The sequence below is a fragment of the Aspergillus sclerotioniger genome, assembly GCF_003184525.1.
Source record: "Aspergillus sclerotioniger CBS 115572 chromosome Unknown BO94scaffold_24, whole genome shotgun sequence".
In the NCBI taxonomy this organism is placed as follows: Eukaryota; Fungi; Ascomycota; class Eurotiomycetes; order Eurotiales; family Aspergillaceae; genus Aspergillus; species Aspergillus sclerotioniger.
The window spans coordinates 378,516-399,808 of record NW_020291014.1 but is presented as its reverse complement, the minus strand read 5'-3'; the positions used below and the strand labels follow the sequence as shown (position 1 = coordinate 399,808).

General features: G+C 52.6%; 5 protein-coding genes across 5 annotated transcripts; 3 read left to right on the top strand and 2 right to left on the bottom strand.

Annotated features, from left to right (window-relative positions):
• Positions 1–2,229: 2,229 nt before the first annotated feature.
• Positions 2,230–8,144, top strand: BO94DRAFT_537712 (1-phosphatidylinositol-3-phosphate 5-kinase FAB1). The gene is made up of 2 exons (XM_025612335.1): positions 2,230–7,751; positions 7,801–8,144. The coding sequence occupies exons 1-2, from the start codon at positions 2,278–2,280 to the stop codon at positions 7,913–7,915; spliced, it is 5,589 nt and encodes a 1,862-aa protein (XP_025464829.1). The 5' UTR covers positions 2,230–2,277; the 3' UTR covers positions 7,916–8,144.
• Positions 8,145–9,159: 1,015 nt separating this feature from the next.
• Positions 9,160–11,558, bottom strand: BO94DRAFT_179907 (pyruvate kinase CDC19). The gene is made up of 8 exons (XM_025605969.1): positions 11,345–11,558; positions 11,206–11,250; positions 11,104–11,150; positions 10,950–11,030; positions 10,776–10,897; positions 9,856–10,689; positions 9,722–9,803; positions 9,160–9,662 (listed from the first exon to the last, which is right to left on the bottom strand). Exons 1-8 carry the CDS (start codon positions 11,466–11,468, stop codon positions 9,417–9,419), a joined length of 1,581 nt encoding a protein of 526 aa, XP_025464828.1. The 5' UTR covers positions 11,469–11,558; the 3' UTR covers positions 9,160–9,416.
• Positions 11,559–13,861: 2,303 nt separating this feature from the next.
• On the top strand, positions 13,862–14,296 carry BO94DRAFT_471883 (DUF1748 domain-containing protein; the record flags this gene model as incomplete). The annotated part of the gene is made up of 3 exons (XM_025608401.1): positions 13,862–13,904; positions 13,975–14,017; positions 14,155–14,296. Coding segments are annotated over 3 exons (228 nt in total), but the record flags the coding sequence as incomplete, so codon positions are not given.
• An 829-nt stretch (positions 14,297–15,125) lies between these two features.
• Positions 15,126–16,503, bottom strand: BO94DRAFT_471981 (F-box protein; the record flags this gene model as incomplete). The annotated part of the gene is made up of 2 exons (XM_025608409.1): positions 15,126–15,247; positions 15,312–16,503. 2 exons carry the CDS (start codon positions 16,501–16,503, stop codon positions 15,126–15,128), a joined length of 1,314 nt encoding a protein of 437 aa, XP_025464826.1.
• Positions 16,504–17,467: 964 nt separating this feature from the next.
• On the top strand, positions 17,468–20,077 carry BO94DRAFT_537707 (uncharacterized protein). The gene has a single exon (XM_025612334.1). The coding sequence runs from the start codon at positions 17,601–17,603 to the stop codon at positions 19,953–19,955; it is 2,355 nt and encodes a 784-aa protein (XP_025464825.1). The 5' UTR covers positions 17,468–17,600; the 3' UTR covers positions 19,956–20,077.
• The last annotated feature ends 1,216 nt before the right edge of the window (positions 20,078–21,293 follow it).

The window sequence follows — 21,293 nt, the reverse complement described above, 5'->3', positions numbered from 1 at the left end:
CAGACGCGATTGCGGCAACTGACGCGCCTGACCGCCTTTGCGGTGGCGCACGCATCGACCCCAGCCACAGGGCGGGCATCGGCGCGGCCACGTCATTGGGCAGCGGCACATGTCATGGGCACCGGCCAAGTCGCAGGTGGTAATCGATGAGAGGTCTAGACAAGGCGTGTGTCTCATCCAGCATCATTCCCCCGCTTTGCTCTCATTCCCTCGGAGACAAAGGCCGCCTTTTCCTGTCCCTTCGCTGCCCTCGACTGACTAATATTCTCCTATTAAAACGTCTCCAGAGAATGTGGAGTCGACCTCCTTATGCATGGATACTCACCGCACAGACTCCGATCACCGAGCAACGGAAGCTTCTCCGCAGCAAGATACCGCGAATGCTTGCCACCCCTTGCTCGTGCTAAACCCCTCTGATTAACGCTCGATAAGATTCCGCGGGGATTCCCTCGTTTCATTTTTCCGGTCTCGGGGTACGACGGAGCCTGTATGGCTTCCCAACAGTCCCAAGGGACGTCAAGCCCCTCCGCGTCGTCGGTCTTCCTCCCTCTCGGTCGTCGCGGTTCTCGAGCCTCCGTATCGACCCAGGCCGAACGTGAAAGCCTACACGCAGCCCTTGACCAGATCCATACCGCAGCCTATCAGTCGGACACCTTGACCGTTTTCAATGAATTCACAAGCCCGCCTGCCCCGACATCCGCAGCAGATGAAAAGACCTTCTCCGGCGAACTGCAAGGTGGACTAAGCGGGTTATACAGTCGTTTTAGGACCTCAGTGGGTGGGATCGTGAGCGGGGTTGGGAAGTCCTCAGACAAAACTGCTGCCGAAGATACCGGCGTGAAAAGCCCCCCTTCAGAGCGCTCATCCACCAAGCCTGCCCCTGATGCGATCTCAGACTCTCAGCTGTATCATGCGAGCTCGTCCCAGGGATCCAGGCTGCACTCGCCAGCGCCTGGGAGCCAACAGTCCATCCAGGACGTGTCTTATGTTCCCGGAGCGGGGAAGAAACATCCCTCCAAACCAGCGAGTGCATCTTCTAAAACGATGATTTTACCATCACCGGCGCTGAAATCTCCTGTAGCACCCTTGCCGAAGGCTACAGGTAGCTCAACGGCCGTTGATCCAACAGTAACAGAACTACACGTCAATGCTACTCACGCCTCGGGTAATAATTCTATCAACCTATCCTCCAACAGCCTACACACTGTGGATTCCATCGGCACGGACAAAGAAGAGGGTCCCCATGCTGCATCACTGTCATCCTCGGGCTGGAGCCAACGGCTTTCGAATTCCCCGATTTTGCAGGTCAAAACACACCCCTACGAAAACTCGGGGATTCAGGAGATTAGCAGGTCTTCCACAATGGGCAGCCAGGTACCTGATAGCTTCAGAAGGTCAGATTCGCAAGGAACCCATGAGATAGAGGCTGCTTTGCCTGGCCCACTGCGCAAGGCCAAACGTTCGATTGATGGAGGCCAGGATGGCACGTTCCTCCCGGAGAGGTTACGGTCAAATTCAGGCGCTTCTTTTAATCTGGACAGGGCTGCCTCAGGATCCAGGACAAATAGTGTTACTCAGTATCACAGCGAGGGGGCCCCGTTTATTGAAACACAGGTGCCATCTGCAGCTACTACGCCTCTACCGTTACCTGATGGTGAGGCTCAATTGAAGGAATTATCCAAAGCCTCCGTGAAGCACAAATCAGACAGGCCATCTATCTCGAGCTCAAGCCGTTTGCCAGGGTATGTGGCATCCCAAGCCTCCACAGTGGATTCAGGATCGGGCCCACCAGCTTTGACACCGCTGAACACGGCCGTGGACCGCGTTTCCGGCACAGACGGACGTGGTTGGCGCCCGCATGCCAGTGGTGAAGGCGTCATGTCGCAGCTCAGGAGCAAGCTACTCAGCAAGGAGTTTTGGATGCGAGACGAGAATGCCAAAGACTGTTTCCATTGCGGAGAGCCTTTCTCCACTTTCCGACGAAAACACCACTGTCGTACTTGTGGCCAGATCTTCGATGCCAAATGCACGCTCTTGATCCCAGGAGACCGGTTTGGTCAACCGGGAACCATACGTGTGTGCAAACCTTGCGAGGCTATGATAAACGGCCATGATGACGACTCTTCCGAGTTCTCAGATAGCGAGCAAAGTCCCATACCGGTTAATCCTCGTCTGTCCGAATTTGGTGCGGGATTTTATCCACGTATCCCCTCGGAAGAGGATGATACGTCATCGGTGGTATCGCAGTCTATAGAACATGTGATGAAGACACCTACGATGGCCATACCCGCAACGAGACGCGCCGGGGAAGGCCACAACCGCCGCTCGGCAGTGCTTGAGATTAGTCCGGATAGGCCACTAGCACGACCAACTTCCTCGAGATCATTGAAGTCGTCGTTGAGTGGGAGACCTCATTCAATGGGCCACAAGCGCCATCATTCACGCCAGCAGTACATCCGCAACTTTAAGCCTTACCACGACGACCGAGCACCTTTCCAGCGACGCCAGGCAGAAGACGTTGCTTACGAATCCAGGCTTCCTGCGTTTCACAAAGATAACATTATTGACCCAGACTTGGCGCAGTACCTCTCTGATGACGCTTCTAGTGGCGAGGAACAGCCGAATCTCATGTCCGCTGTGTCAGAAGGGTCGTTGTCTAAAAGTGGTGGAGAAAGCGAGCGAACCACATTTAGCGGACTCCTTGCAGCCATGAAGAAGGGTCGGTCCGCATTTGGAGACCGAAGTGTTGCAGGCCTGAACTCTTTTGGTCGCGAACCAGATGACGGTAGCATTAGCAGCTCGAGAGCGGTGAATTTGCCACGTCCTTCCCGCCGGCGAAATCTTAGTGTTGCAAGTAGTGTCCATCAACGTCACTCCCCGCGAGCCTCGAAGGATAGCGTCTTTAACCCGCATGATCCATCGACAGCCGTTCATGTCTTTCCCACTGGGGTTTCTCCAAGCGGTTTCAAAATGACGAGGAGCTCATCTATGAGGGGTGCAGGCGCACCTCCAGTTGAGCTAAACAAGGCAAGCTTGCAGCACGTCCGCAAACTGCTGCGGCAGCTCCTGAGGGATGCGTCCGTGCCAAATGCGCTAAAATGGGAAACCGCATTGCTCCCGATTCTTCTCAAGGCGGCGGATGAGGTTGTGCCAGACGTGCAAGGGGGTGATGATATGGATATACGTCACTATATCAAGCTGAAGAAGATCCTGGGTGGCCGTCCAGGAGATACCTCCTATGTCTCAGGACTTGTATTCACAAAGAACCTTGCTCTCAAGAGTATGCCGAGGAGCATCCCGCAACCAAAAATCTTGATAATCGCATTTCCCCTTGAATATGCGCGGCATCAGCAGCACTTCATGAGCCTGGAACCCGTGATTCGCCAGGAGCGTGAATTTCTTGAAAACCTAGTGAGCAGGATAGCTGCTCTGCGGCCCAACTTGCTGCTTGTGGAAAAGAACGTGTCCGGGTTGGCCTTGGAGCTGTTGGAAAAAGCCAACATTGCAACAGCTTACAACGTCAAGTCGTCAGTTCTTGAAGCTGTTTCCCGCTGCACCCAGACAAGAATCATCACGTCCATGGATAAACTAGTGACCACCCCGGTGCATAGTGACTGCGGCAGCTTCGATGTCAAGACATATCTTTACAATGGCCGAAAGAGAACGTATATGTACTTATCTGGCTGTCGTAAAGAACTGGGTTGTACGATTGTTTTGCGCGGCGGTGATAGCAACGTGCTTGCAAAGGTCAAAAGGATTACTGAATTCATGACCTACGTTGTCTATAACCTGAAATTGGAAACCTGCCTGATGCGAGACGAATTCGCGCAGATGCCGACTTTGTCCGAAGCCGAGACGGAAAAGAAGACCGACGCAGAGCACGATTCCAGCGAGAAAGCGACTGGGGCCTTGACCAAAGACACGGTAGTAGGAACAGACCCTGCTAGTGAAGTGCCTGATGATGTTCCCATGCCAACTTACTACGAAGATATTGTTCGAGACCATGAAACGAAGGTTCTGTCTGCGTCTCCGTTTGTCAAATTCGAGCCTCCCTACCTGCTTATGCGTGCTAGAGAAATGGAACGCAGATTGGCCTACCTCAAGCGTCTCCGTGACAAGGACCTTGACATTGACCAGGCATCGGATGAGAAGGCCCGGTCTCAAAAGTTTATTCTGGTCACTCCAGAAATGGTCCATGAGTCCCCTCAGGGTGCTCCGCCTAAGGTTAAAGAAGTCTTACGTGCAGCCCATGATGCCGAGTATGATAGAGCACTCCATCACTATCAAACACAGAAGCGGCAGTGGGAAGCTTATGTCGCCGGGAGTGTCGGTCTGTTTGATCCGTATGCCCACCAAAACATCGTCGTTCTCTTCAGTCTAGTCTGCACGACATCATCAATTCCCTGCTCTGGCCCAGATCTTCTGGCCCTCGAGTATTACAACGAGCATGGCGGAGACTCTATATTCGAGCCGGATTGTACTCTTGGCCAGTATGTCGAGGATATCTGTTTACACGCGAATGCAGTTTGCACAGCGAATGGCTGCGAGAAGCGGATGTTTGAACATCACCGTCAATATGTGCATGGTGAAGCCCAGCTAAGCGTTTTCACCCAGCCCTATCCCTCTAAACTTCGAGGTCTCCAAGATACTATCTTGATGTGGAGCTGTTGCAAGGTCTGCGGTAATGAGACCCAGGTCTTCCCGATGTCCGAGAGCACCTGGAAATACTCATTCGGGAAATACTTGGAACTCTCATTCTGGAGCAAGAACTTGCACGCTCGGGCGGGAGTTTGCCCCCATGACTTGCAGCGTGACCACCTTCGCTTCTTTGGCTTCAAGGATGTCGCCATACGGATCCACTACGACAGCATCAATCTACTCGAAATCATTGTTCCCAGAACTCGGGTTACGTGGAAAGTGGACAATGACTTGAAGCTGAGAAACGAAGTCTACCAGCGAGTGGAACATCGCATCAATAGATTCATGGTCTCCGTCAAGGCACGGCTGAAGGGAATCAGCGTTGAGACCGTCATCCCAAAGCTGGCAGAAGAGTGCAAAACCCAGATAGAACACCTTGGTAAAAAGGCCAATGAGGACCATGTCGTCTTGGTAAAGCAGTTGCAGGATAAATACACGAACTCCCGATACTGGGAGGTTATTCCCTTGAATGAAGTGCTTCGCTCCGTCCAGGAGAAAGTTGTCGAATGGGATACGGCCTTTGCTGAATTCGAGAAGAATTTCTTCCCCTCGGAGAAAGATATCAGACGACTGGCCACCTTACAGCTGAGGAAGATCTTCCTGGACAAGGAGGTTATTCCCGAAGACCCTCCTACCACGCCAAGCGAACCCGATAATGACAATGCCCAAGAGCCAGAATTACTGCGACCAACGCGTCGTATGACTCTGTCCCCAGAGAAAGCCCAGGATGTTCTGGTTTCTGTTGTTGAAGAACATTCGGGGAAGAAGAATGCTGCTGCGAATCAGGGCCACGATGCCACCAAACCGGAGGATATTGAATCTGCAACCCTCTCTTCTAGCTCAGGGAGCTCGCAGTTCTCGCCCCCGCAAGCCGAGATTGTTGCGGAGAAAGAGGTGCAACATCTTGATCTTGCACCTTTGACTCACACTGGACAACCTGTTTCAACACCGCCTGCTACGAGTACAATAGACCCCCCAGAATCCCCGCTACCTATTGCTACCCCTCCTGAGTCTGATGGCAGCATGGTGGAAGCTGCTCCTTCCGAGGAATCGACCATTGCTCAGAGGAAGAAAAGTGACGAGGTCGAGAGAACCACACCGAGTCGCCTGCCAACAGCTATCCCACGACTAGCCGATGGTACTTTGCGGCGCAGTGGAAAATCGACTTCCCCACCATTATTCCGTTCCCAAACCCAACCTATCATAGCCAATGACGGCACTCCTGTGAAGGGCATGAAAATCGCATTTGGCCGATTGCCGCAGTCCGAGGGAGCTCCAAGCCCTCCTCTGGAAGCGAAGTTCAGGTCGGACAAAAAGATTTCCGAACGCTTCGGTCTCCACGCTTTCAGAAATGGAAGAATGACTCCGGCTCCATCTCTCATTCCCCGTTCGATTCCTACTAGAAGAAACTCCCGCGTATCTAATCTGGCTAAGCACTTTGAGCAGTTGAGCCGAGAGTTTGAGAAAGAACGCCAACGAGAGAGAGCACGGCGGGCTGCCAAGGGCACACATTCTCGCGCGATCCCAATAGCCTCCTCGAAGCCAATTGTGGAGGTGTACAAGAACGTCAGGGAGGCGGTCGAGGAACGAGAGCCTTCGGGCGAAGGAGAGGACCTCCTACCTCCAACATCGCACGAAATCCCTCTGGATCAGTCAAGCAGGAACAGCGAAGAACTGCCGAGAAGGGACTCCGAGGAAGATGATAGGAAAGAGGTTATTTCCCCTGAGCCGTCGGTACCAAAGGAGGACAAGGAAAACACCAACATGGATGACGAACATATCTTGTCCGAAGGTGAAGGCGACGACGGACACAGTGACGAAGATCATGAGGAGCTCCAGAGGACCGATTCGAATGATGGAATGAAGGGTTCGCCGGAAGATGAATCGATGGACTTGAAGGAATTCCCTAAGCATGAGAGGAGCACGCTACTGAAGCTGTTGACCAATTTCTGGTCGGAGCGTTCTGCCAGCGGCTGGGCCCCTCTGGACTATCCACTCACCATGTCCGACCATGTCTTCGCAGATTGCGATATCATCGTGCGTGAGGATGAACCGAGCTCCTTGATCGCATTTGCATTGGATTCCAGCGATTACAAGGAGAAGCTCGAGGCCATACAAAGGCGCTACGAGGAGCCTGATGAGAAAAGTACGATCCTGGAAGATGGCACTGACGCCTTGGATGAGACCCGCGTTGAACACGCGCTTCTCCGGTCCACCGGCACGCACCTCAAGTATCAGTTCCAGGAAGGACAGGCCAAGATGCTCTGCAAGATATTCTATGCCGAGCAATTCGATGCCCTGCGGAAGAAATGTGGAGTTGCGGAGCGGATTGTAGAATCACTGTCTCGCTGCGCTAAATGGGACTCCAAAGGGGGGAAGACCAAATCCCTATTCTTGAAGACCCTCGACGACCGCTTCATTCTCAAATCGCTTTCACCCATTGAAACGCAGGCATTCTTGAAGTTCGCTCCGGCGTATTTCCAGATTATGTCCGAGGCGCTCTTCCACGAGCTGCCGTCGGCGATAGCGAAGATGTTCGGCTTCTACCAAGTGATCATCAAGAATCCAGCTACCGGGACGGAGTTCAACTGGTTCCTTCTGTTGATGGAGAACTTGTTCTATGACCGTGTCCCCACGCGAATCTTCGACCTGAAGGGCTCCATGAGAAATCGCAAAGTCCAGAGCACCGGAGAACGCAACGAGGTCCTACTGGATGAGAATATGGTTGACTTCATCTACGAGACACCATTATTCGCCCGGGAGCACTCGAAGAAGCTTCTGAGCCAAAGCGTCTGGAACGACACTCTGTTCCTGGGGCGTCAGAACGTGATGGATTACTCGCTTATGATAGCCATCGACGAGAGTCGATCGGAACTGGTGGTCGGTGTGATCGATTGCATCCGCACATACACCTGGGACAAAAAATTGGAATCATGGATCAAAGATCGCGGGTTTGCTGGCGGTGGGAAGAACCGACCTACCGTCACCAGTCCGAAGGAGTACAAGAGTCGATTCAGGGAGGCGATGGCTCGATACGTGCTCCAGGCCCCAAGGTAAGCCAGACAAACCCACATCTTCAAGCACCGCTGACATGTCCATCAGTTGCTGGCAACAATTCCAACAGCCTCCGACGTTCCGGTACGCTCCAATCGAACACTACCCGAGCCAGACTTACTCCACCACGGACGGTGATGTTGTCGAAGAAATGACGAGTTGAGCAATTCTGTACCGATAGACCCTCATGACGAATATGACTTTACGACACGACGTGATGTACTAAAACGTTTCACTCATTTGTGCTACATCTACCTTTAGCGACTCAACGCTCCGCCACCGTCTTTGCCATTTTTCTTTACAAGCATTCCTTCTTTCTCATGACTGTACGAGAACCACATCCCTTAAATTAGGCCTATCCTAGCATAATACCAACAATCAATCCCTAATGCTTCTAATGAAAATACCATCCCAACCCCACTACGTAATCACTTCCACGACCAACAAGAGACCCAGAGAGAGAGAGAGAGAAAGAGACAGAGACAAAGATTCACCCGGCCCGGTACCCAACCTAAACACTTCCGGTCTCCCGACCCCGACCGACAACCACAACCACAACCACCCCCCCCTCGATCGGCAGAACCCGGGACGCTCGGGTTACCACTCGGGAATCTGATTTGCCCTTCGCGGTTTTAGTTCTCGAGCAGATTGGAATTCGCGTCTCGTGCTGCCATTTTCCTACCCCTTTCATATTTTTCCCTCTTTCTCTTCTTTTTTTTTTTGTTGTCCCGGGGTTTGCTCATTATACTTAATTTACCCTTCGTTTTTTGTTTTGTTTTGCGATGGGTGGTGGTGACTGTGTCTACCTACCTACATTACCTACACTGACTGACTCATTGGATTTGACTAATGGATTCAATTAGTTAAATAACTAAATAGCAACTGGTTGGCCATTGACTAATTAAATAGGGAGGGAGTGAGTGAAGTGAAGTGAATGCCTCGGCTGAGTGGTTTTTACCCCCCCCCTTCTCAGGCGGGCTCTCACACCCCCTCTCCCTTGCTGGGTTGAGTGTGTGGTTTCCCCCGCATTTCTTACGGGGGGAAGGGGAGAGAGGTTCTTTCTTTCTTTCACGACTCTACCTACAGTGTACACTACTCTCCGTGGTTGTTGAATGGAGGAGCAGCTTTCGATTCTTGGGGATGGATTCATGAATTTATGCGATGTGATCGAGCACTTGCTACTCTATCTGGGAATTCTATCTTGGAATGGAATGGAATGAAACACGCGACCAGGTCGCTTGCACTATGACCAGCACTAACATTGCATTTATTGCTCAGCAAATATATCTATTCAAGCCATGGACATGGACAACTTATTAATCTAGCTTTTTTGATCGCAGCAAAGTCCACCAAGCATGGCTGGCTAACTAACGTCAAATCAAGGTGAATACAGATTACGTTTCCAAAGGTGCGTGCCTCCCCCAGCGCGTCCGGGTCAAGAGATTGATGTGGTAGACCCAAGTGCGCACTCCTGGTGCTCCTCGTCCTACCCCGACTAACGAGTCTCGAGGTGAAGACACAAGCAGCCTGCTCGCGTGCACTCCCTGGGTCGTCGCGTCGCGACGAGACCGGTCTACGATATCCAGAGACACACCCTTGGCGCTTTCTATCCAATCGCTGTCGTTACCGCGTCATCCACCGTACGGTGGCATCCCGGACTGCATTTACTCAGCCAGGCCGAGGTTCTCCTCAGCAGGGACCACACGGACGGTGTTGGTGTGGCCCATACCGCCGCGCCATCCCTGGACGCAGACGATGTTGTCGCCCTTGTTGATGATGCCGAGCTTGAGAGCGTGGGAGATACCCCACTTGAGACGGCGGTCAACATCCTCCTGCCAGATCTTGACGTTGAAGTCGGGCTTCTTCTCGGGGAAGAGGAAGGGCCAGACACCGCGGTACAGGTGAGAGTACTGGAATCAATCTGTTAGCATGGAGCACTCAAGCGAACGGTGTTAAGGAATCGACTTACGCGGCTGGCCTTGTCGTTGCGGGAAACCATGACAATGGGGCAGACGGGGCGGTACTTGGAGAGGAGGCGAGCGGTTTTACCACTGGACCACGTCAGCAAATCATCCTATTGAACAGCACCGCATCAAAACATACCTGGTGGTCAACACAACAATGGCACCGGCGTTGAGCTCCAGACTGGCGCTAACGGCAGCCATGGCGATGGACTCAACAGTGTCGGTGGGGCGGGGAGCGAGGTTACGGAGCTCATCGAACACGTTGAAGTGGGGGATGGCGACCTCAGCGAGCAGGCAGGTCTCGGACATCATCTTGACGGCCTCCTCGGGGTAGGAACCCTTGGCGGTCTCTCCCGACAGCATGACACAGTCGGCACCGTCAAGGACGGCGTTGGCAACATCAGACACCTCGGCACGAGTGGGACGAGGGTTGTACGTCATGGACTCGAGCATCTGAGTGGCACAGATGACGGGCTTACCCTTGATGTTACACTTGGCGATCATCATCTTCTGGGCGATGAAGACCTTGGGGGCAGGGATCTCGATACCAAGGTCACCACGGGCAACCATGACACCGTCGGTCTCCTCGAGAATCTCGTCGAAGTTGTTAACACCCTGCTGGTTCTCAATCTTGGCAATGATCTGGATCTCCTTGCCATCCTCGCCGAGAACCTCACGGATGTGGCGGATGTCGCTTCCGCGACGGATGAAAGAAGCGAAGACCATGTCAACATCGTTCTTGACACCGAAGCGGAGATCGGCAATGTCCTTCTCGGAGAGAGCGGGAAGGTCGACGTCAGTGCCGGGCAAGTTAACACCCTTGCGGGAAGAGATGTTGCCGTTGTTCAAGCACTTGACGCGCAGGGTCTTGTCGTCAACGACTTCCAGGACCTCGAAGGAAAGGATACCATCATCAACATAGATGAGCTTGCCGGGCGAGATCACCTTGGTGATGTTCTTGTAGTCCAGGTACCTACGAATGGCTTGTCAGCGGGGTCCATCCATTGGCAGAAAACAACAGCAATGACTCGGACGGAAACAAGCGGGGAGTGGCCTTACATGTTCTTGTCGTCGGAGGCGGTGGCGTATTGGTCGTCAGTGGTGATGTTGAGCTCGTGGCCCTGCTTGATGGGGATATCCACATCGCCGGGAGTGTTTCCGGTACGGATCTCAGGACCTTTCTGTGGAGGGGTCAGATTAGGAGATTCCAAGCCGTTGGGGCTTTCAACTTACGGTGTCCAGAGCAATGGCGAGAGGACGTCCAGTCTGGGTCCTGGCGGCCTCACGGGCGTTGTCGATAACGGATTGGTGGTACTATGCGGGGTCAGCACACCGTTACAGCCACGAAGCGGGTTAGCTGGTCGCTACAGGAGAGCTTTTGACTTACCTCATAGGAACCGTGGGAGAAGTTCATACGAACAACGTTCAGACCGGCTGCAGAGCTAATTAGCTTGATAACTACCGAAACCAGGAAATGCGTCGCGCGTACATCTGCGGAGAGCGTTGATCTTCTCCACGGAGTTGGTCTTGGGGCCTAGAGAAAAATGGGAGGTTAGCCAAAGATGACGCCAATTGACGTGAGAGCTTCCAGGATGGAATTCGCCACAGCGTGACAGGGAAGAACGTACCGATGGTGCCGATGATGGAGGTGCGGCGGAAGTTCTTGGAGGGCACCATCTCGGTGTTGAGCTTGGAGTGCCACTCCAGCTTCATGCGGTTGCTCAGGTGGTCGAGGGAGTTGGTGGCAGCCATCTTGAAGGATGATGTCTTCTACTGGACAGTTGGAGTAGAACTGAAGAGCAGAAAGGCAAAGGGGAGAGAAGACAGAGAAGAGGAAGGAGGGGGAAGAAAAGGAGGGATGATAGGGAAGAAAAGACGGAGCCGGTGAGCGAGAGCGAGATGGACTAGAGGAGGGGTGTGCCCGGGAAGGAAAATGTTGGTGGCCGCCATTGGCCGGCGAGGCACTGACTGGCTGGCGGGATTCCCACATTGGGACTGGCCCGTCCTCTCGGTCGGTTCCCCGCGGGTGGCTCGCTCTGGGTCCCCTCTCGGTCACCGGCCACCACCTCTCTCCTCGCCTGTGCCTCCTGCTACCGAGTACTTACCATCACACTCCCCAATTCCCATTATTAATGGGATTAATTTTGATATCTTGTTTTTTCTCGCCCCGGCGCTATCGCCGGATATCCAAAACTCAATGCTTCCCCGTGACTAGTGCCAACCGTCGTCCGCTGCCTGCTGCCTCCATCCGCGCTGTTGAGTGGTCGGCCAAGGTGCCCGCCGAGAACGGTGGGCAGAACTAGTAATCAATACCCCAGCCGTGTGTCATCCTCAGGCATCTCTCTCCGGTCTCAGGCATGTCTCAGGTATCTAACCCCTCCCGACGAATGAATCGGTTGGGAAACCAAAAAACCAAAACCAAAAAAAAAAAAATATCTAAGAGCCACCCCCAGGACACCCAGAGCGTCTGGAACGACCACATGATCACTTCATTGGAGGATAACATCTCCTGTTGTCCCCACATAGTCGCGGATCCATCCTCGTCTTGCGACGTGGATGGATGTTTTCTTTTCTAGTTTGCTGAGTTTTTCGTCCCAAAACCCATCTCCTGATCCATCATAACCCATAAGGCTGAAATTTGCTCATCTCCGGACCCAGTAGCTATGGAGAACCGTCCTTGTTTGGGGGGGGGGGGGGGGGTAATTATAGAAACTTTACCAATTAGATATTAGGGGTTACGACTGTCAGGCCTCACTGACTTGGGGTACTGTCGGAGGCCTCCGTCTGCCGGGTTGTCTTTCTTACTGAAGAAATATAGATAATAGATAATAGATTGATGGATGGGTGGGTGTATGTAGGTACGGATAGTTGAGATAGCAACAGCACCTCAACCATCTACATCCGAATTCCGAAACCTCGGCCTGCTTCTACTTTACTTACTTACTTAAGTAGGTAGATAGATGCCTGCTTTGTCTCTCCACATCTATACGGAGTATGATTGTATGCCTAGCAAATAGGTAGGTAATATGAAGTATCTATCGCTGTCTAGCATACCTATCACGGACAATGATACCTCCGATTCAATTCGGATTTCGGACCAAAGTACCCCTCCTCCACCACCACCTACTCCTCCCTAACTCCTACAGTGTACGATTCAATCATACAACCCCAAGCCTGAGGCCTCCAGAATACTATCAACCGAGAGTGCATTCCGATTCCGACTTCCGATCACCACCACCCCTACTTACTCCATACAAGTAAGCTGGTAGTAAGAGTAGTAGTATATCCTCCCAACTCAGTTCCCGGTGAACCAAACCTACTTACTCCGTATGCAAACCAGACCAGACGACTCCGGAGTAAGATAGACGGCGGCGGCGGCACTTCCCTTCCAACGAGGGGTACGTAAATATGTTTAGTCTGCAGAGCCAAGACACGATGATCATTCCTCCTGCAGGATATCCACCTAGCTATCTACATAGGTATCTGTCTATCTATAATCTATTTATGGTTGGGACTTGGCGGGCATACTAATGTTCGGAGAAAGGATGTTTTGTTTTCTTGGGTTCGGTAGGAATTGGGTTGGGGGATGGGTGGGTGGGGGGTGAAGTTGAAGTGGGTATGTAAAGACGGAGGTGTCCGTTTTGCTTACTTTTGTAGGAGGTAAGTACCTTGTAGCTGGCAGGAGGGAAGGAGGTTGCCCGCCGGCCGAAGATGTTTGGGTTGGTTGTCGGTTGCCAGTAGGTAGTGAGCATGCCTGTCCACCAGCCACATGTCCAGCCACCTGGAAAAGCGTGACCTGGCACCACACCCAGCCCCCCCCGCTCACCGCCTCGCTCAGTCAGTTGCCCACGTCATGTGCAAGCCGCGGCACGTGAACCCACCTCGATGACATTCCGTCTGGTCTGTGGGGTGGTTGAAACAATTCCTTTCTTTTTTCCTCCAGGAACTCTACAACTTAGCTATTGCTATTCTCTACTGTCGCGACGGATTTAAAGTTCTGAGTGCTGAAATCGAACCCGGATCGTTCTGAGAAGAATACTCGCGAAAGCCTACCCCCTCATAATGGTGTGTTTGTCCTGGGTTGAGACTCGGGGGTACCTCGGGTAAGAGGTTGTCTTTACTGATTGGCTTTGCTTTCGCGTCTCCAGTTTGGACGTCTTACCCATTACGCATTCGATGCGGTTCTCTGTATGTGCCTATTACCTGTCCTGGATCGGCTGCCTGGACCGGTAACGCTAACCTGGTCCTTCTCGCTCAGTTTCTGCCTTCCTGGCCGGCGTCAAGCGCTCGACTGGCTTAACGTAATTAGCCCCGTCTCTCCGGCGTTTCCATCGCGCCTCGAATCCCTGCATTATCTATACGAGATGTATACCAGTGAATCATAGCTAATCTGATCACCCCACGTCCCTCTTGGGGGCTTGCGTGGGGTCCTTCACAGCCCCAGTCTCAGCTCCGACAAAATCACCGATAACAAGGATTTCAAGAAGTGGATCGATAACTACCTCGGTGTTGGCGAGTGGGTGATGGACCAGTCCGTGGCCGTGCTGGGCTCTACCAGCTACTTTGAGCGCAGACGGTAATCAGCATTCCCATCGCTTCTCGGCTCCGGAATCGCTTCTCGATATACGAAAACCCCGCAGCGGCACCTCCAATGGCAGTGGTCGGGGTCGGTAAAGCGACACGCTACCTGTCCCGTGCTTTCTTTTTGGAGGGGTGCGTTATAAGGAAGGAAAAAAAAGGCTACCCATTGCGACTGAACAAATATCCAGTTACGTGAGGGCTGCCCATGATTGATGATGGCATTTTGGTCCGCTTCGGCTCGTTTGAGTAGCGCAAGTCATGGCGTTAGGTATCTCGCGTTGACTGTATACCTCCTTCCGCTCCATTGATATCTCCTACTTTGGATCATCCGCATTGCCGCGGTATGCCTGCATGTACATAGGTTCCCTGTCGATGGGAAGCAACTGCATCACTTCTTTCCGCTGTTTAGCCTAACGACGGCCGTATCGTGACCGGACTACCAATCAAGGTTATTCCCGGTTTTTGTCATCCGTACAGCCATCGCGCGCAGGTCACTGGCTAGGTATAAAGATATATAATTGTCTCCGGTTGCACGAGTCCACTTTATTCATCTGTGGTAACCTCTGTGGAACTATCCTCGACCTGTCCTTGATATCGAGGGCTGCCTCAAATAGCGGTTGCATCCATGATGAAATGTTGCCTCGTTAAGCCTGCACAGGCCCACATAGGTCTATCAAAGCACAGCATGATGTGCTCGCTGGAACCAAAGCGGCGGAATGCAAACTCTGCACTCGCAAAACACATCGTCGCCCAAAGGGGCCAAATACATATTCTGGAAGCACTGAACGACATGACTCGTTATATCGTGACTTTCGTAAACATCGGCACTCATGTCCGGAGTAATGCATCGACGTCAAGACGGCGGTAATAGGAGATGTGGCCCATGGTTTCCCAATAGTGGGCCACACATTCAGTCGATATCAGGATAAGCTGGGAAGCGATAAAGGTATCTATAAGGCCTCAATTAGGCTGTGAAACAAAAACTGGATGAGTCATTTTGTGGATCAATCTTACCATCTCTAAAACCGAGGCCAGCTACATGACCTTTGCTACGTACTATCCGTGCCCCTTGAAAAAGCGCCTCCTCCGCGATACGGACGAGACCCCCCGGGCCAACGTCTTCCGCCGAGAAGGATATTTCGCCACGAGGAACATTGGGGTCTCCGGTGAGCTTGATTGCCTCCAGGCTGCATTGCGGGTTGGATTCTTCACCCAACTCGCTAGCATTAGCAGGACTAGCATGCTCATCCGCCCGCTCGCGTTGTAGGAAGAGCAAAAATTCACATCCGTGTGCCGAGTAGTCTCCAACCCAGATTCCTTGGTACGGTTTCTTCTTCGTGGGTGTGTACAGTTCAGGATCGAGTGTTGCATAAGTCGACAGCGTCTCGCTCCGATCAGCGGTGAATATGGGCATTCCCCATCGGAAATGTGCCCACCTCCTGATCCGGAACGCATGCTCAGAAACATCGTCCAGCTGTCGAGGGTGGCGCTCCCATTCCGGTAGTCGATGTCCTACATCACGGTAAACGCGGTGTTTACTCGGGATGGTTTGCGGGGGCCATTGTTCGATCGCTTTAAGATTCAAAGGCAAGCGAGCGGAGCAAAGTGAAAAGGCATTGAAGACATTCTGCGTTTCAATGGGCATAGGCATGCGTGTCTCACCACTTAGATACCGTGGCTGTCCTGCATGATGGTTTTTCAGCAGGAGGACTGGATCATCTAGCCAGAGACCGACTTTGGGATTGAAGGTTTGGATAATGACATCCGGGTTCCAATCCCAGATCTGAAACTGGTGAGAACGCCTTTCTGCAATGACCCGGTAAGCTTCTATGACTCCCCTTCGGTGATCGTACCGGGCTAGGATTAGATTGCCCGTGTGCTCCGTGTCCGAAAACCAGACTTTATTGCGAGGAACAAACCAGCAAGGGTAGTGGGCAATGTAAAGATTGCGGAAGGAGTCAAAAACACCAGGGTCGTGTATTGGCTCGGGGAGGTGAGAGTTGATTATGTTCGCCCACAAGAGTTCGTTAGCCGCATGCTCGGCGAATGTGCGACAGGTGGTAGACAGGCGAGCAAGATCTTGTGCCGATAAATAGGACAGGATTTGCTGGACAAGCTCAGGAGGAAGCTCTAAGAACGGAGGTCCGATTTCAGCAGAAGAGCCGGAGACCGAACCCAATAGAGACGCTTGGGGATCGTCCACCATCTCCGTCGGTGCCTGGTTCCGTCCCCCCAAGGGCGGCTGCTTGGAATCTTCGTCCACAGGCGCGGCGGCCATCACGAGTCTCGTGGACGGGAAAGCCGGAAACCGAGGGTTATAGACAAGGCAGGAAGCTTTTTACCAGGTAGTGGCCTGAAAAATAGAGTTGACAGCAGACGAGGAGGCAACGAAGATAGGTGGTTTGAGAGGCAAGTGGTTGACGATCTGCATACTAAGTTAGCCTCTCAGTTAGCGAGGGGAAGGCGAGCCCAGCTGGCCGCCCGCATGACATCACCCTTGCAGGGCCCCGACCACATCACCTCATCCTCACCAGCAAGAGCCGTGGGGAGATCTGAATGCTGGTTCATCCCTGGGGATTATGTTCAAAATTCGCGCATGGGGCATATTTTAACTGGCGGGTGTGCATTGGCTATGTAAGCCCAGATACAGATCCTGGAGCATCATGGTGGTGGAGAGTAAGATGATAGAATGTCAACGGGTTGCTCGGCACTCGATGGTTCACGGGATGAGATAAGATACGGGGGGCCATGGATCCTTATTGGTTGTTCCTGCGACAAAAAACGATATTGTACTAGATGCAACGCCTCCGTCACCAAGTAGATCATACTGATACTGCGTACCATCTAGTATCTACATTGTATACAGCGCGGGTGTACTAGTATCAGCATGTGCAAGATTTTGGCCCATCGTGGGAAACGCAGGAGGACCTGAAATGCAAGGCACCATGCTATGTAATTCGGAGGTCACCTGACAAGTGCAAGGGCGGGTTTGTTTACGCGTTCCCAATCGGGCAGTGGCCCTGGCTGACACGCGTAGGGAAGGCACGATGGGCCCCTTGCCTATTTGGGAAAAACCACAATACTCCAGGCTCCGGGGTGATTTGCCGCTGCTTGTTATGATTCCCCCGATCGCTCCTACTACACAGTATATCTAGTACTAACATCTACAACCCTATTGTATCATTCTTGTTGTCTTAGCCAAGTGGCCCTGCAAAACTTTAACAATTTCTCCGCCACACAATACGAATCAGGGATTGAGGGGCTCGTGCGACACTTGACTCACGCCAGTCGGACCAATACACAATGGTCGTGGATACGAGACAGACTAGGCGAAAGAGACGAAACAGCTCTACATCCAGCCAAGTGCCCCCTTCTCCAGCCTCTGGCAAGAAGACTCGTCAAGCCGAGTACCATACTGTCCCGGCTTCGTCCTGCGAAACCCCCCATCAGCCCAGCAAAAGGGTTCGGTTCTCAGACCCCGGCCCTGAGCTGCAACATGACCTAGACTACTCGACGGGCCTCACTCCCGCCATGCTTCGCACCTCCTTCGAGGAGCGAGCAGAAGATGACCCCTCGATGCGCACCCCAAGCCGCCGCTTACGTCGGCGCTCAACCCCTCTTCCTCGGTCTCGCCGCTACATGGGGTCTCCAAATGCTGCCCGCGTGGCTTCCCCGGGGTGCGTAGTACAGTTTACACCCTTGCGGCAGCTCCTAGACGCGCGGACGCAGCGAAGGATCCGGCGGGTAGGGCTGAGCGATGAGATCAACCAGCTGGAACGCGAGAAGAGAGAAACCGCTCGGTACCAGAAGACCCTCCAGTCACTGCTACGCGAGCGAGATTGCTTGAAGCATGAATTGGAATCGGTTAAAAGATATCGAACTCTTTCGCAGCGTCAACTGAATGATGAAGCTACATGTCTGTCGCCGCAATCGATGGTTGAACAGGTCGAGTCTGAGAATACCCGACTGATGGAACAGCTTTCATTCCCTTCACCGGGTAGCCATGGTGAACATGACACGATAGTTGACACTGAGGGAGAAACAATGATTATCAACGACAGTCGGTGGGAATGCGATACATTGCTGGTCTCAGACTCTCCGGATTTCCGAGGTCTAGATTCCGGACGGCTTTTGGTTCCCGATAATTTTTCGCTTCTGAGCCAAGGACGTACGGATGCCGATGCATCAACTCAAGCCTCTATGCCGGACTATAAACGAGAGGCAGAAATAATAGCGCTCTCAGCTGATCTTGCAGCCGCTAGAAAGGAGAAAAAAGACTTGTTCGATGCATGTCGCGCTCGTGTTGCTTCGTTTGAAGGGACGGCAATTGAGAGTCTTCTTCGTCGACCTTCTCCACCACCAGACTTCCTAGATCACGTCCTGCCTACATTAACCCAGACCCTTCGTCACGCTTCTGACGCTGCTGAAGCGCTTGATCATATAAAGGAAGAGCTTTCAGGTCTAGGATTCCCAGGAGAGAATGCCAACGACATCATCTCTACGATGCGTGACCAGTTTCGCACAGCTCGCCTCCGACTGGAGCGGGCAATCCCTGGCGAAACCCCCAATGCTGGCTTGAGTGACGGCAATTCAACCCTTGGTGCATTGGTAAAGCGGGTTGAGATGCTTGTCAGGAGCCTTCGAAACGAACAGGTACGACTAGATGGCTCTTTAGGCCGGGAGAATGCACTCCGGGGTCAATTCAATAATCTGTTGGCTCGGTATGAGGCTGCATCGAAGAAAATCAGAGACCTGGAAGAGTCAATTACTACCTCCGCCGGAGACATGCTTCATACGCGAATGCGTATGCAGGAGCTTGAAAATGAAGGAAAGGAACAGACTGTCAGCATTGACAGGCTCAATGCAGCTCTCGACAAATACCACGAGGAAGTCAAGGGGCTTGAGGCGCTAGTAACGGCCCTAGAAGCAGATAAAACCAAAATCAATGAGGCGCACAAGGAAATGGTGGAGGAGCTGCAGCGGAAGATGGAAGGGCAGGAAAGCGCTATTCGTTCTGCTGAGTCAACCATTGCAGAGCGAGAATTACGCATTCGGGAGTTAGAAGATACCGTCCAGCGAAATCACAACCGGGTGTGTGACCTGACGACCAAGGTTGAATCACTTGAGGTCGAGCGCCAGCAAGCGGTCCAGAGTCTGGCGAATGAGGCAGCAGAGCAGCAAGAACGCCTTGAACAGGAAGTTGGGTCGATGAATGTCCGAGTTTCCGAGCTCAACACGTCACTCGAAGAGGCCAGGTCAGATATCGAGAGGCTTCAGCGTAGTAACACTGGGCTGGAAAACCAGCTGCGCCTGGAAGTTGAAGCGAGGGACAGTCTACTGGACAGATGGGCTGCAGACCAAGCGCGTTCATTTGCGTTCATGAAGGAGTCCCTCAATAACGAGCGACGGAAAGCCAGGGTCCGAGCTGCCAACTGGGAGGTTCAGTCAGATGAGATCCACTCCGATAGCTTGAATTTCGGCAGCGAACCCATCACACCAGTCAGTATGACAAGGTATGTTGATGTGGAGGCTGGCCGGGGCAAGCATCGTAAGCCCCTGGATAGTGCCATAGGAATACTCACCGAGGATGACCTCGAAGATGTTGCGGTTGGCCACATTATGTCGGAGTCGTTGCCTTCTGACCCAGCTGATTTATAGCCTGTTTTCGCATGCATTGCAAATCTTGACATGTTATTCGACTGAGGATCAGTTTCAAGGTATATTTTGGGCGGGCAGTCATGTAGTGGAATATGTTATTCACTTTGTCATATATGCTGGCCAGTGATCATAAATCAGCCATTTAATCATTCTTTGCTTCTTCATAGACTGTCTAGGTCATGGTTTGTAAGGTGTACGGCGCGATAGACTGTACAGCGAGACCATTATCTAGGGGCGGGCACTCCAGCAATAGCAATGAGATCAGCAGTAAGCTTGTGGCGCATGCTGCGGTGTTCTGGCTTGCATATACGCAGACCCTGCAGGTTTGTGTGGCACTTATATGCCTGGGACTGGTTGCCTGTGACATTCAAGCAGAGAGCGGTGAAATAGGACAGATACTATCTGGCAGCGCTGACGGAGTGAGGCTGTCCGATGAATCTAAACACGATGGCCACGCCCGCTTGATGTGCCCGGGCTTAATGTGGAGCAATTGGAGCATAGCAATTGTAATTCCATGAAGTCTTACATCAATGAAATATCATATGGCAGACAACAACTTCGCTGATCGGATGCTCCCGAAACCATGTATGCAAAAATCTAGAAATGACGGTGACCATACCTTAGTCTGTCTGAACGTGGTTTGTATGCAGGCTAAGGCGATCGATCAGGGACATGTCGGTCTCGGAAAGGCCTCTTTGACACGTATGTCGCTTCAAGTCTGGCCTCAGTGCCGGGATGTAGTCCTTGCTTGGCTCAAGTCAATTGCCAACCATATTTCGTGGATGGCAGTGCAGCCGACCGGGGAGAGGAAGCACCGCCAACAGCGGTCTGATGGCCGCTGGGGGTTTCCGTGGTTGAGTCCAACACCCTGCATTATAAGGTTAATCCCGCAGGTGGGGGCGCTTGGATCTCTACTTGGACATGTTTCTGGTCGCTTTGTTTGTACCACTCTGTAGCACTGTGGACTGCCCTGTAGATACCTATTGTTTACTAGCATTGCAGATGGTCTGGAACCGTGCCATGGATACATCAGCGCGCAGTGCCACCATGTGTTGTGTGACAGTGTCCATGCCAGAGGAAAAGGGATGGAGGAGGTCTGTGCAGCGTTGCCCACCGGGGCAATTAAAAGAAAGCACTAATGGCATCCTGATTATTCCATGAATGATCTAGAAGGGCTAGAATGGCACTAGAGTGAAATTGGTCGACGTTAGCATCATTCACGATGGAGCCCATCCCTGATCCACTCGGCGTTTACCTGGTCATCCAGGAACTGGCCTGACTGGCAAGACGAACACCACCCAACCATGGCGGCGGGCTGACTGAAATCTGGGTTGCCAC